The sequence below is a fragment of the Acomys russatus genome, chromosome 17 (assembly GCF_903995435.1).
Source record: "Acomys russatus chromosome 17, mAcoRus1.1, whole genome shotgun sequence".
Lineage (NCBI taxonomy): Eukaryota > Metazoa > Chordata > Mammalia > Rodentia > Muridae > Acomys > Acomys russatus.
Genome location: NC_067153.1, coordinates 7,662,559 through 7,677,770, shown reverse-complemented (window position 1 = coordinate 7,677,770; position 15,212 = coordinate 7,662,559). Strand labels below are relative to the sequence as shown.

The following is a 15,212-nucleotide window of genomic DNA, read 5'->3' as shown; positions in this document are numbered from 1 at the left end:
ATGACAAACACACACACACACACACACACACACACACACACACACACGGTAGAGATAGAAAGATGATAGATAGATAGATAGATAGATAGATAGATAGATAGATAGATAGACAGACAGACGATATATAGATGGATGGGTATAGACAAAGAGAGAGACAGAGACAGACAGAGAGGCTTAGAGAATAAACATAGGAGGATGCCTGTGCACAGTATGCTGCCTGTGTGCCTCCGTACTGAGGACTGATGAACCAAGGCTGTTTGACTCCCTAATCAACCTGTAAAATACTTCTGTTCCTTTGATCTCTTTACCATTTCTTTTCATTTTATCGTGTGCTTCTGTCTGAACCGTGATAGCAATATTTGATTTTTTTTCTATACTGAACTCTAAAATAATGAAAATTTTGAGTTAACGTTTTTAAAATACAAACCTGCCTCAGTAATAAGACACAGAAGTTAAACTGCTTTTTCCCCCCAATTGTTAGATATCCCTGGTCACACACTTGGGAAATGCTTTCTAAAGCACAACTTCCCGCTAAAAGAAAACACAACACAGTCAGGATAATTCATAAAGGACCTCGACTGTTCAGTCTTTCTCCTAAAATTACGTGTTTTTATCCTCTGATTTTATATTGTCTGCTTAGGTGCTTAAATGCTCTAAATTCATAGTTTTTCCTTTTTGATGTTGTATTCTGAGAGCCTCAGAAGATTCACAGTAGCTAATCAATAACTCTGATGACCACGTGTGTACAAATTAATGTGAGTACCCACCCAGAGAGATGCGTTCCTAGGGCGAGAACGGAAGCTGCTGCCTATGTACATTCAGACAGAGGATAGAAGAGCAAAAGGGTGTCTGTACTTGCTGAACACTTAAAGGGATGAAGAATCAACCTCCTGTTCACAGCTAACAGCTATAATAAAAAATAATGCAGGTTCACACCCCATCACACGCTGTATAGTTTTCAAAGTGACTCGATGCATATAATTTTATGCCATTTGAAGGCAACTGTATGGTGTTAGCATGGTATAATAGCTCTATTTCATAAATGAGAGAAGTGACAGGATGTGTGATCACACACAAGAGAAAACAGCAACTGTGAGGAATAACAGGTAAGACTAGAATCAGATGCTTCTGACCTCATCATGCGCTTTTCCTCATATGTTCTGTCAAACATTTGATCTACACGGTATGTTGGTATATGTTTCTCAAGATGACCAAAGAAGTTATGATGAATAAGACTGCTTTGAGTTTCTAATTCCAATAAATTTTTTTTGTGCAAATCATCCTTCTTAAGAGGATGTTGAGTTATGTAGAACTGGAGTCACAGATAGTTGTGAGCGGCCCCTCTTGGTGCAGGAAACTGAACTTGGACCCTCTGAAAGAGCAGCTAGGGTTCTGCAATACAGAGCCATCTCCCTGGCTCCTGCATTTTAACTCCATTTTTTTTTTCTACTTGCAGAATTAGTATCTAAATAAAGGAGCCGCTGATCACCTCCCATGGGAATATCATATTTCCCTATACAAATAAGAACAAAACATTTCCCATTTTCAAAAGTGTCTTTAACTAATGAATGTCTGATTTTGGTTATGATACTTATAAGACATAGTCTCTTTTCTACTGTTCATATTAATTGAATTTTCTTTGGTGATTTCTCCTACTGCTCCTCTTATTTGAAACTGATTTTCTAGACAGAGGTCAAGTAACCACTTATGCAAATTGCCTTCCATAGCAGAAGGCCTCTGAGATGTCCAGAGATGCCTCCTTTTCAGTTGCAAGCCCTTGCTTAACTCATTTTCCTTCAGGGTGGCTAGACCTAAGGAGCAAAATTTAGAAAAATGATGAGATGTCTTTAAATTTAGCACTTAACTTAAAAATCAGGGCCGGTGAGATGACTCAGCAGGTAAAGGCCCTCACAGCAGAGACTGGTGACCTGAGATCATACCACATGATTAAAAGAGACGACGGACTCCCAAAAGGTGTGCTCATATCTCCTCACAAGCACTTCCATTGTTCACACGTGCACACAAGAAATAAATTGTAATATAAAAGACATAAGCACATATGAATTTTTAAAAGCGAAATGTTAACCTCCAAATCAGAATTTATCGATTATTTTTGTTTACAATTTTCTAAAAGTTCTTGATATAAACCTATGTTGTTTTTAATATTGTTATAAGTGTGCAGAACATTTTTGCCTCTAGAACATCCTGCATCATTAGCACAGTGCTTTGTAGGAGTGGTGTGGACAGAGTCACAAACTCATCTCTGTCAGATAAGCTTCATATGGTAACAAAAGTGGTCCATGCCAACAAACAGATACAGCTAAACTGTAACACCTGGCTCAGGCCACCTTGAGACTGCCTAGTGATCAGTTAGATTAAAAGCAGAGTCCATTGTGTTACAGAGGGAATTATTCTGTAATGATTTCAGTTTTAAAAACAGACTGAAGGACCACAGAATGCTCTTCAGTCTACTTCCCCACAGGTACCATCTTCCAATCGCTGACTATATTATGCTAAGTTAAGACTGCAGCTGAACTCGCGCGACTCACAGGGGTATCTATCATCACCGTGAGGATGACAGGGACGTGCTCAAAGCTGAACTAAATGTTCTAAAGTATGTAAAATGCAAATCCTTTCAAAACATCAAGTAGAAAAGCCTACAAAAAGCATTCTAGTGACATAAAGGACACAGCTTTATCCAACTTTGCATACAAACACCCTTCACAACATGTCATTTTTACTCTCTGCTTCAAAATCCAGGGTTTTTTAAAAAAACAAAATAATAATTTACATTCTGTAATTTAATGTCATGAAGACAATAGACTGCCCTTTGCAAACCACTGCCTCAACAGCTCAAGGAAGAAATCCTTTCTCTAGGCGGTCAGGACTTTATATATCTGCCTCCTCATAATCCAGGCCTTCAGAATGACTTCACTTGGCAAACTGAGACAGGACAGTACCAGTGTGCTCTATAATAAGAAAATTCATACATGTAGCCTCAATGCATGAAGCCAAAGGCCAGCACACATGACAGTGCCCAGTGTTAATCAATGGCCAGCCTTCATCCCTCACGCCTCAGACCTCTAGGAGGTAGCACTCGTCGTAAACCTCAACTTCGAACATCTGTTCCCAGTGAAGCCACTTTGATTACATTATCACGATGTGATCAGCTCATCTTTGAAATATTAATAATCTCAACAGCATGACACCTACATGTATCTCAATAAGCCTAGGAGAGCATCTTCAATACCAATTCTTCTTGGGTTCTAGAAAACTACATATAATTTTAAATGAAGAAGAAAAAGTAATTTTTATAAGTATATATAAATAGGTAGCTTAAGTAGAAAGAACTGTTTAAATTTCAGATTATGAAGCCAAGTGTCTTAGTCCATACTTATAACCCCAACATTTGGGAAGCCGAGGCAGGAAGAATGTAAAAGCAGAATTTAAAAGCTAATTAGGCCACATAATGAGTTTGAGTTTTGCCTGAACTATATGAGACAATGGGCAGGCGTGTGTGCATGCATACGTACGTGTATGTGTGCGTGTATGTTTGCACGTGTGTGTGAAACCACACACTGTGGATAAATGACAAAGAATTGTGTCAATGTATTTCCATATTTCAGAATTTTAAGTCAGAAATTACAGAACTTGGAAAGATTATCATCAGAAGAAAATTATGCCAGAAGAAGATAAAGGTAAACACATAAAGGTAAAAACTACACACTATTTTGGAGGAAGGTAATAATTATCAGAAAAGGAACAATTTATGCTTCCAGTGTGACATTACTGCCTCAGAAGACAATCGAATTCCATCTGTTGTCAGCATTATAATTCTGCCCTTGTCACAACATAACTAGTCCCTTCAGATTAACGTGTAGGTGATTAATCTAGCTCTCTATGGGACTCTAAAGTAATTCTTTAATGCTTTAGTTTCTTACTCTAAGGCTCACGTTTCATACAACATCCTTACCTTCTGGGCCCTTCCAAGCCTCCGTCCTCCTTTCGACAGGGCAGCCTCCCTGTCCACTCATTTCCCATTATTCTCCGAATAGCAGATACAGTGTGAGAGAAGCCAGGATCTTGCCCTCCCTAAGAGACAAACCTACAACCTCCATCAATAATGTATTTCCCCCAATGCTTCCCAAGAGGAACAGGGTACAATTAAAAAGGTCACAAGTCAGTGCACTAATAGGACCTAAGGGCATCCTTGAATGAAACTGGCTCAAGCCCAATTAGAGGAATCAGTACATTTGTCTTCTCTTGGAACAACCCTGCTCTTATGGTTCCCATCAATTCGGTATAAATCTGACTGATCTTATCCAAGAAGTTAATAGAAAATTGCTCACAGTGGGAGACTGCCACCTCAGTTTCCAAGCAGAGACAGATGGAATTTCCCAGATGGTTTGTCACTGGAAAGTGAGAGGCTGGATGTGACTTCACAGAGAGGATGGTGGAGCAGAACACCTTCTTGGCCTGCACCCACGTCATGGTGGAGGGATAAGCCTGATTCTGTTGTCAATAAACCTTAATTGCCTAAGTGGTACAGCAGCTCCTCCTTCCCATCTCTATGGCTAAAGTTCATCTACATCTATCAAGAAACCACCAGGAGCATATCTCCCTAGTGTGTGCGAACCTAAGAAATAGATGTAGTTACCTTGCTCTACTGAAATGTTCCCTGAAATGAGCTTAAACTTTTTTTTAAAAAAAGTATATAAACAAATAAAACGGAGAAAAAAGAGTGAGTTCAGGTTGGCAATGGCTGCTAAATTGGGCAAGTGAGGCACAGCAACAGCAGATGTAGAAATGGAAGTACAGTTTGAAATGGGTGTGGCAATCCTGAATAAGGAGAGAGGGAGTCTCAATTCCCTGCTTCTAATGGAAAAGAGATGACTTATTTAAAGCCCCCTCCCCCTTACTATAAGCTAGCCATTGGCGCTGCGGGGATATAGCAATAAACACTAGATAAGGAGCTTGGAGCTCAGTGATAGGGCAAATAAACAATGTGGAAAGGGCCCTAATCCTAGCAAAGAGGGAGCAAAGTGGAAATCCTCAGAAGAGGTTATCTACTCCAGAATGGAGACTTTGGGTGGGAGAACGGTTACCTCAGCAGCAATCTCAAACAGAGCAGTAGAATTACTGCAGTGAAAGGAGATAGAAGATGAAAGAAAAGGTCCCAAGGATGCCAAGAAAGGACAGTCAAGGTCATAGGTACAGAAGGCAGCAGTATCCACCAAGGCTGGACCCGGCTGGACCCTGGGGCACTTCACAGGGAAGGGCATCTCCGCTTAGATCATCGGTACAAGTTGCAAAGGTAGAAACTACAGAGGCCCACTTAGGCTTTGCCAATTTGGTTTCTTTTATGCAGTTTAGGATTCGAAGCACTAGCCCTACGTATGGGCTACTGTGATTTAGGACACACTGTGATCTAGATTTAAAAAGATGAGAAAGACAGAGGGCAGAAAGATCAATGAAGGAATTTTGTGATAATCGATGGAGGTACCAGCTAAAGCAGTGCCGTGGGATCAGGAAGACAGGAACGGAGATGTGGAAGGAAGAGTGAAATGGATGACTGGCTCCAAAGAGAAAGGAGAAGAAATGTAGTTCCAGAGGGGGAAAAAAAAAGATGGATTTGGCCTGTTACATGTGAACAAGCATTTGAGAAGTGAAGGGAAAGGGAACATTGCAGGAAAGATGAGAGAATGTCCTTTGCAGAGGCACGAAACAGGGAGCAAAGCTGAGGACGCAAGTGACTGAAGATTGAAAGCTAAGGAGAAAAGCAAGAAAACCAAATACAGTAGTAAACTCTCCTCCTGACTACTGCACTGGAGGAATTTAGTGGGGAAGGCTAGTAGGGAAGACAGATGAAGTGGTAGAAATACGCTATACTAGAGAAAGAGCAAAAAAAAAAAAAACAAAAAACAAAAACAAAACAAAAAAAAACCCAAGGTTAGAGAGTTTTGTTTAAATGTCATTTGTAAATTAATATCTGAAGCTTTACAAGTGGATAAGCTCCCCGAGGCACATTGGGAACAGAGGGAGAAGAGAAGAAAGGCCTGAAGTGTTTGGGGGAAACACGCACAGTTAAATCAAAAAGAGCCAGGGCTCCGAGAGAAGCAGCAAAGTAGAGTAATACTGAGATCTGATGACAATGACTATTAAAAAGAAAGAGATCATTCACAATGTCAACATCAGTTAAAAAAAAAAAAAAGCCTGAGACACAACAGGAAGTCTTGTTACAGTGGAATTATCTGTTCTATCATTTGGCATGGAGAAGCTGGGAGGGCACAGGTGGCTATCACTGAGGATGTCCCTGGTAAGCTTATTCCATGGAAATGGGTTTTGATTTTTTTAAAAAACCATTTATGGCATGCCTATTATGTACCAATGGCAGAGGTCCAAATGGAATGATAAACGATAAATGTCTGTATCCTAGAGTCAAAATATTCATTTGAATACTGCTTTCAAACTTAGTTCATTACTGTACCTCCTTTTAAATTTATTGGTTTTATTATTTATGTATACCAGTGTTTTGCATGCATATATGCCCATGTACCATATGGTGCCTGGTTCCTACAGAGGTCAGAAGAGGGTGTTGGACCTCTTGGGACTGGAGTTTCACACTGTTGTCAGCCACCGTGTTGGTGCTAGGAACTAAACCCAGGTCCTTTGTATGCTCTTAACCTCTGAGATGAATCTCCATCGTCTCTCACTTTATCTTAAAGGGTGTCTGTGTGAAAATTTTCCAAAAGCTTACTCTGAGAGTGGCTCGAGTTTAATTAGCTTAGTGGAGGAAGTTACCACAGGAAAACTCCAGCAGGAATGTGTAAAGTTAGGCAAGATGAGAAAATAGGCTCATAAGAGACGCACTGTTAAACCGATTGAAGACCAATCTCATTGACAAATTTTAGAAGAGCTCAAATTCTATAGAGAAATGAAAAGCTTGGGATTTACCAGTTAACTTGTATTTATTACCCATTGAAAACTTTCATTCAGAACATGAAATCACTAAGACTTCCCATTTGCCTGGCCAGAATGAGACTTGTTCCTGGGGCTGCAAAATATTCACAGGTAGAAAACAAACAAACAGAAAAACAAAACAAACAACAAACTACATGTGCTTCCACCAGGCCACTTTGATTACAGCAACGAATGCTTGAGAGATACAGGTATGAATGCATTTGTAACAGAATATGATGGAATAAAATTAGAAAACTCTAGCAAAGAATGGGATCAAAATCAACGTCAGCAAAGACATAGAACTAGAAGAGAAGAAATGGAGGCATCTGTTAAATGGGGTCATAATGGTGTGGATCAAGAATTGCTAATTCATTCCTCCACCAAATTTCTATGATAATGACTATTCTGAAGCATTTATGAAATTTAATGTAAGCATTGTTTTATTATTAGGTCAATAGCACGGACCCTTAAAATATGCATTGCCTGTTTGAAGAATTTAATGTCACAAATGAAAATCAAACAATTTTCAATTCTGATTGAACAGAGGGAAATGGGATTTCCCTATCAATTTTCATTTTTTAATTTATCACATAACAGTGAGCTTAATGCTATATGGCAATATGGGACTCTGTATATATGTTCTACTTAATTAATGATATACATAGAATCATTCCAGAGGTTAGCTGACTCCACTCACATAGTTAGCTACAAACCATGGATGCATTCACTAGCTAGACAGTGCAAATGCCACTTAAAATTTAGACACTCAACTTTTTATACAATTATTGGTCTTTGATGATATTAGTACATTGGATCTGATTACTAATACTGATGGGAGATTTAGCTTATCACAAAGACCTTTGTACTTGGAAGGATATTAAAAAAATCATCACAGACAAAATACATTCATATCTAAACTTTCCCTTTTCAAGGCAGATGCTGGTCAGAATTTGAAGAGATGTAAGAGACTACTCTGCCGCTCCTCATTTACATTCTCAATCAATGAAGCCATGAGACTTTCAAAAGCACCAATATAAAGAACTAGAACAGCATTTTATGTTATTGTGCAAGGTCAAATTGGAAGTGTTCAAATAACTATATGACGCTTTACTGAGGGGCATAATGCCACAAACCAGAAAGGAAACCCACAAGACGCCATGGACTTCCGAAACCTGAGACTGTTAATTCTATGTGTTAGTTCAGAGGATGTTTGTAACCAGAACTAATGTTTAAATTAATGAACTTTGGACAAAGCAAACAATACTCCATTACACAAGTAGACTCCATTCAATAAATTGACAGTCTAAATATAACAAGTATATTAAGGCACAAGAAAACTGTTGCCTTTGGACTTCAGCTCTACCACGGACTCCTGTGGATCTCTGTTTACCAACCCACAATAGCAATTCTGTACTTAGAAAGTCCCTTTCTTGCCTGGCCCAAATCCTTAGAATAAATCTCTTATGTTCAGACGCATCCCGTTGGTTCTGTTTTTATGACAAATCATAATCACTTGGCCAAGAGCTACATGTAAGACATGTAATGTTTCTAAAGACTGAAGTCAACAGTGTTACATGTTTAATCTGGGGAGGGTCTGTGGCACTTCTAATGTGCTGCATCGCAACAGATCTGTTTGTATAGATGACAGTTCAGTAACAGGAGCTAATATCTGGCGATAATTCATTTATGCGCCCTCATTTTGTCTCACAAAATCTTATAAGCCAAGTGTTATTATTCTTACATCATAGACAACATTTCTGAGATTGCAACATGCGTTGTAATATCAAATAATTGCTTGGGAGCTAATTATCTAACTCCCCAAAGTGTCCATCTTCTTCTCAGCAATACTTTGTTATAGAGATAAGTATTGTTTTCTCTCATATAAAGTATACCTGGGCCAATACATGCATTTACCATGCTGCTGCTGCTATTATCAAAGCTTTACAACATGAAGTATCTACCAAGATAAAAAGCTACTGATAAGAAAAAAAATCTATTTATACATTCCGTGCTTTATATTATTCCAGGAATAACTTCTTGTCCAAACAGTTTTTGTATGTGATTTTTTTTTTTTCTATACAGAGCAGTATGTTTCTTGGAACATCCTATGCACATACAAATGCCTGGTTTGCAAAGGCTCCCCACAGAAGGTGGAATATTATTAATGTACTTCAAGATGGAGACTTGAAAGATATAAAAAGGATTTGACATCTGGCATGGTGACTCAATTAATTACTGTGTTGGATTAATTAGTGTGCCGGATCTCCTGAGCCAACAGCATGAGCCTGGGTAGAGCACGCTCACATGCCTGGCAAACAAGCAACTGCAAAGAATTGTTCTCATTCAAATCCGATTCAAAGTTGTATAAGGAAGAGCAAGTCGCTATATATTTTTTATAAGGAATATTTGTCTCTATGCTATAAAAAAAAAAATTGATGCGCTGTCCAAATTCTGAAGATGCAATGAAATTGCATAAATATTTGGCTAATTACAAACTGTTAAGTAGTCTAAATACCATAACTAACACTTTGTCCAAGGTGAAGCAATCAAACCAAATCAGCAAATTACTATTACTATTGATGTTTTTCTTCTCTTTTATGAATTTATCTATGTAGAACTCTTTATCATGCTAAAACATCATATCAAAATTCCACTGTAGAGGCAGCATGGGAAGTGTTCAAATAAGTGTATGACGCTTTACTGAGGGGCATAATGCCACAAACCAGAAAGGAAACCCACAAGGTGCCATGGACTTCTGAAACCTGAGAGTGCTAATTCTATGTGTTAGTTCAGAGGATCCTGGAATCCATAGCCAGAGCTTTTGTCTCCTCATCTATGAAGCCAAAAATTGAGATTCAGCACATTTACTGATATGCTAGGAAGGGTGAATGAACTAGTAGACCCTCAAATTTATGTACTCTTTTTCTAAAAGTAAACAAGCATTCATTATATCTTAGAAGTCTCTAAGCAATGACCAGCATGGTTATATTTAGTTACATAAAGTCCTGTTACGTTCTGGAAAAATATTTTTAAAGTATACTGTAGTAAAATATCTAAATTTTATAACAAAAAGGTGTCGCCTCCTAATAGACGATATAATTGGATATTTAAACTCTAAAATGAATAAACTGATGTAGTAAGTGATTTATTATTAGCCACAGCTGATCCGGAATCACAGAAAACCCATATGCCTCACACAAAGTACCAAAAACATTGGATACTTCAAATATAAATGGAATTATTTAAAAATATTAAATATGGCATCAAATAGTTTTGGAATGGTAGAGGAGTGTTAAAGCCACAATAGGATGCAGTGAGCAGTTAAACTTTCACAATTAAGTTTATTATTCATACATCACAATTTAACAGAAGGCAAAAATGCCATGAAACTACCAAACTGTTTGTGTATATGTGTGTGTGTGTGTGTGTGTGTGTGTGTGTGTGTGTGTGTGTGTGTGTGTAGAGGCAATAATATAAAGATCATCTAGATATCATTTTGATATAACACGTGGGAAAAACTTCATTAGTTCATCAATGACCTACTGTTGTCACTTCAGTGCAGAAACTATTGACAGAATGTCTGAGAAATAATAGAAGGTTGTGGTGGTTGTGTGAGTTTTAAAAGGGAACAATATTTTAACTCCCAGATGTCTGTTAAGCAGTGCTAGGGAACAAAAGCAACATCGAGGCGAGAAGGGAGATCGGCAGCTTACCTTCCGCTTTTCGTATTTTGCAGTGGTTTGAGAAAACAGTTACCACAAGCAGGTGACTTTTCTAGCCTCAGAACTTTTATAAAAATGTTAGCCCAACTTGTAATGTTCATGATTTATCCTTGCCCTTACAGCTACAGGCAGTATTATGGAAGGATAGCAAAGCTGTCTATTTCTTATTCTTTATGTACACCTATATGTATGGTGTTTAATATGTGTCATCTGAAAAATGAAGGTGATCGTTGATAGTATTAATGTGAACTGAGTGTGCCTAAGCAGATACAGCACTGCCCTAAGTTACCTCACTAGTCAACCATTTGACACGAGTAAGTTGTTTCCTTTGGGATCATCCATATATTAACCAGAGATAAACCATTGGAAAATGTTTTTTTAAATCCATATATGTAGTCAACAAAACCCCAAGCTTTCTTCCCTGAAATTTAACTGGGAACTAGAAGAGATAAAGCCTGGAAGAGTAGTCCAACATCTGAGAAGGTCCACATACCAAGGAGTTATTATTGAGGTCCATCCTCCCGGCAAAAGGGCCCCAGGTCGTCCCCACCGGAAGCTGCTGCCGACTCTGGATTCTCCTTTCCCCGTCCCTCTGAATCACTTCCAACTCTCCTGCAACAGACGTGAGAACACGGGCGATCAGTACCCTTACACACACTTACTAACAATAACACCTGTTTTGCCCTTGCTCTACACATCCCTATAAAGAAAATCAATTACACATCCTTGCAAAACAACTGACCTCGCCATTCTTTAAAGAGAAAATGTTCGTCTCAGAACCATATTCAAATCAATCCAGCTTCTTTTCTGCACATCCCACATTCATTATCCACTGAAGTCATCCTTTAAAAGCAACATTTCTTCAAAAAACATTAAGGTAATGCCAAAACAGAAAGAAGACTTTGGAAAATAAATAGTGGGTAAAATTCTTGCAGTATCTACTCAAATTTTCTGAAGAAATTATCTGAATAGTTTCTAACATCAGTTGACAATCTTTCGGAATTACCAATATTTTCAATGGATAAAGTGAGTACATATGCAATAAGGAATGGTGCTTCATTTTCTCAATAAAAATTGTTTTGGTAATTCTCCCCTTCTGTCTGTCTGCCTGTCTGCCTGTCTGTCTGTCTGTCTCTCTCTCTCTCTCTCTCTCTCTCTCTCTCTCTCTCTCTCTCTCTCTCTCTCTCTCTCTCTCTCTCTCTCCCCCCCCCTCTCTCTTTCACACACATACACACACACACACACACACACACACAACACATTACATGGATTAGGCATTAATTGAATGCTTGGTTAATTGTTAAGTTACTAAATAATCAATAAATAAATGAGGAAAAACTACTCTGCTATGCTTGCAGACAGGAGTCTATTACAATTGCCTCCTGAGAGGTTTCATAAGATAGCTGGTGGAGACAGATGCAGAGACCCCAGGCCATTCAATGGGCAGAGCTCAGGGAGTGTTGTGGAGGACGTGGGAGGAAGGATTGAGAGAGATGGAGGAGTCAAGGACACCACAAGAAGAACTACAGAGTAAACCCACTTGGGCCCATGGGGCCTCAAAGATATGGAACCACCAATGGAAGAGCATGAATGGACAAACCTAGACCCCCACGCATATGTAGCAAATGTGTAGCTTGGTCATCATGTGTGTCCCCTAACAATAGAAGTAGGGGCTTTCTCTGACTCTGCTCTCTGATGCTGGGTCATGTTCTCCTACCTGGGCGGCCTACTCACTCCCTGGTGGGAAAGGATGTGCTTAGTCCTGCAGTGACTTGAGATACCAGAGTGGATAGCTACCAATTAGGGGCTTTCCTTCTCTGGGAGGAAGGAGAAGGGGGCACGGAAGGAGAGGAGGGAGGGGGTGGGCTTGGATCAGGATGTAAAGTGATTAAATAAATAAATGGAGGGGAAAACCCTTTAAATGAAGCCCAAGGCTTGGACATGGTTTAAGGTAAACAGGAATTCTCATCCCATAATTGGTTGATTCAATCAAGGTTTTACCCTCCAAGTACTGTGGTGTCACTTGGCATCTCAATGTTTTAGACATTTTAAAATACTATGTCATTAATATAGTTTATTGGTTCATGTTGGTTCTTCCTCTCAGCCTGTTCAGCAGTAGATTAAGAATGAGGGATTGTTAAATAAAGAGCCCTACAGATGGACAGCCATGCGGATTAGAGAACAAAGAAAAAAAAATCAGACTGGAACTTGGTGCCTCTGTCATGACAGTCTCCACTCTATGTATACATGGGAAATATGCTCAGGGGCAGAAGCCAATAATGATCAGCAGTGAGGAAAATAACTCCAGACCTCAAAAGCAGTTTTATAAAAAGAATACCTTGATGGTAAACAACACCAGGACTTACATGCTAAACTCTGAAGCTTAATCACAATGTGGAAGTGTAATAATATTTTTGGCACACATAATAACAGACCAATTTCTGAGATTTTTCTATGAGTTTTAAAGCCTTGTGTATCAATTTTGATTAATACATTGGAACCAGCAGCTTTCCATGGAAAATTTGTTAAAGACAGAGCAAAACTAGCAAACTTTCTTCAAGTTAAGGGCATTACCAATTACCAATTACCCTTGGGCTCTTCTTGCAATCTATTTTAATATCATTAAATAGTGAAGAAAATGTTTTTCAATTATGCATATCTATTTATTTAAATCTTTAATGATAATTACTGTATTTCCACAGAAAATATCTCATTTCTCTCAAATAAAAATTCTACAAATTTTCAACTGTTTGCATTTAAATAGCACCTTCACCTAAATATTAATTAAGAACTTTGATCTGTACATAAAGGACGATATCCAAATAAAACTTCTACATTTATAAAATTTTGAGAAGCCATGCCATTTTAAAGTGATGCCAGAGGAATCATGGAAATCTTTGAAGCCCTCCTTAAAAAGTACTTCATCCTGTCCTTGTGCCTTTGACATGTTTCATTTGAAAAGGGTTCAGCCTCAGTCAAGCAGTGACTCTTATCTACACCTGTGGAATAGCAATCAGGGCTGTCATTAATGCAATAAGAACTCAAAACTTAGGCCAGATCATAAAGTAATATCCAAATGCCTCCTACATTGTCAGATGTCTCCATGTATCAAAACTTTAAACAGAACCAAAATACTTTGTGAGTTCTTAAATACAACTATTTCAAAATGCACAGTTACTGTCCAAGCTTCATAGGCAAGCAGGCAAGCACCAGCCTCCTTTCTTACTTGCTAAGAGGCTATTTTGAAGTTTGGGGAAACTCTTGTCTATTGCCAAAATAGCTTTAAAATGAATCATTTATTTGTGACTGTGTTTATAAAAAGCCACAGCATAGCGTAAGGTATGAATATATATTTGGTGCCAAGAAACAACGAAAAAATATGATGTTGGTGATTAGAAAGTATACTTATCTTACATGTTATTAAAAGCATAATATTTAGTGAATTTAAATATCAACAGGTGTTATGCAAAGTATTATTTCACTAAAAGAAAGATGCTTTAAAAAAAAAAACGCCCAGTTTTGTCCATTAACCAGCTGAATAGTCCCTAAAAAGTCCTTGTTAACATAAGAACCAACCTTAACTACTTAGGAAGGGGTTTTCCCACTCTGATGATCCATGTTCATCTAATTTCTCCCCTAGCTATATCATGAAAACAGAAAGAACATCAGGCTTCTGAGTCATGGTTCCCAGTTCTAGAACTAGCTTGTCACAAAATGGATGTTTTACCGGAAACCTAAAAGAAAAGCTCCAAATCATACCTAAGCTGGCACTCATTTCTTCATTCTTTCTATTCATTCATTCATTCATTCATTCATTCACTCATTTACTATACAAATGCTGACTTGGTATCTACTAAACACTAGACAGTAAATAAGGTTCAAACACAAAGCAGCAAACAGCACAGACCAGGGCCTGGAATGTAGCGCAGGTTATGGAGTCTGTGTAGACTGGAGAGATGACATGATATGACTGAGTTGCTATTTATATGTTAGGAGTCAGAAGAAAATTCCAAGGATGAAATTCAGGTTTTCAATTTGTGAGCCAGGACTTTTGGCTACGTGCCTTTTGAGAAGCCGAGGGGTTGAGTAATGATTTGATGGAAGAAGGATCAAACAGTTTATGAAAATAATGACTGGTGATGAGGTGAAGTTCACGAGTCTCTGGAGGGAAAGGGATTAGTGTGGCATGAAAGGCTTAAGAAGAGTTCCGCACCGAATGATGAAAGGACCGGGAATATCACGCCAGCCAGAGGTAGTGACTTGACACTTTGAATTTCAGTTGCTGTACACAAAAAAGGAGAATTGCAATAACAAATTGTCGTTATTCAAAGTGCCTAACGAATATTTAGTACTTCACCAAATGTTTGTGTCCTATCGCGCAGTGATAGGATGCCTGTGCCCCACTGTCTGTGGCCACATCTCTCTTTGTCTCCTCTATCCAAATCACCTCATATTTTCACTTATCTTCCTCCTCCTATCTCCCAGATTTGCCTTTCTTATCAGAATACTTGAGGTTTGTGTCAACTCTGA

The 15,212-nt window shown here is 38.5% G+C and overlaps 1 protein-coding gene across 3 annotated transcripts in view; it reads right to left on the bottom strand.

The window, feature by feature from the left end:
• Window positions 1–15,212, bottom strand: part of Zfpm2 (zinc finger protein, FOG family member 2) — a 437,094-nt gene that overhangs the window by 202,395 nt on the left and 219,487 nt on the right. For all 3 annotated transcript variants that reach the window (XM_051159523.1, XM_051159524.1, XM_051159525.1), the window contains one exon: window positions 11,176–11,294. In XM_051159523.1, the coding sequence (XP_051015480.1) occupies window positions 11,176–11,294 (119 nt within the window). The remainder of the gene's footprint in view (window positions 1–11,175; window positions 11,295–15,212) is intronic.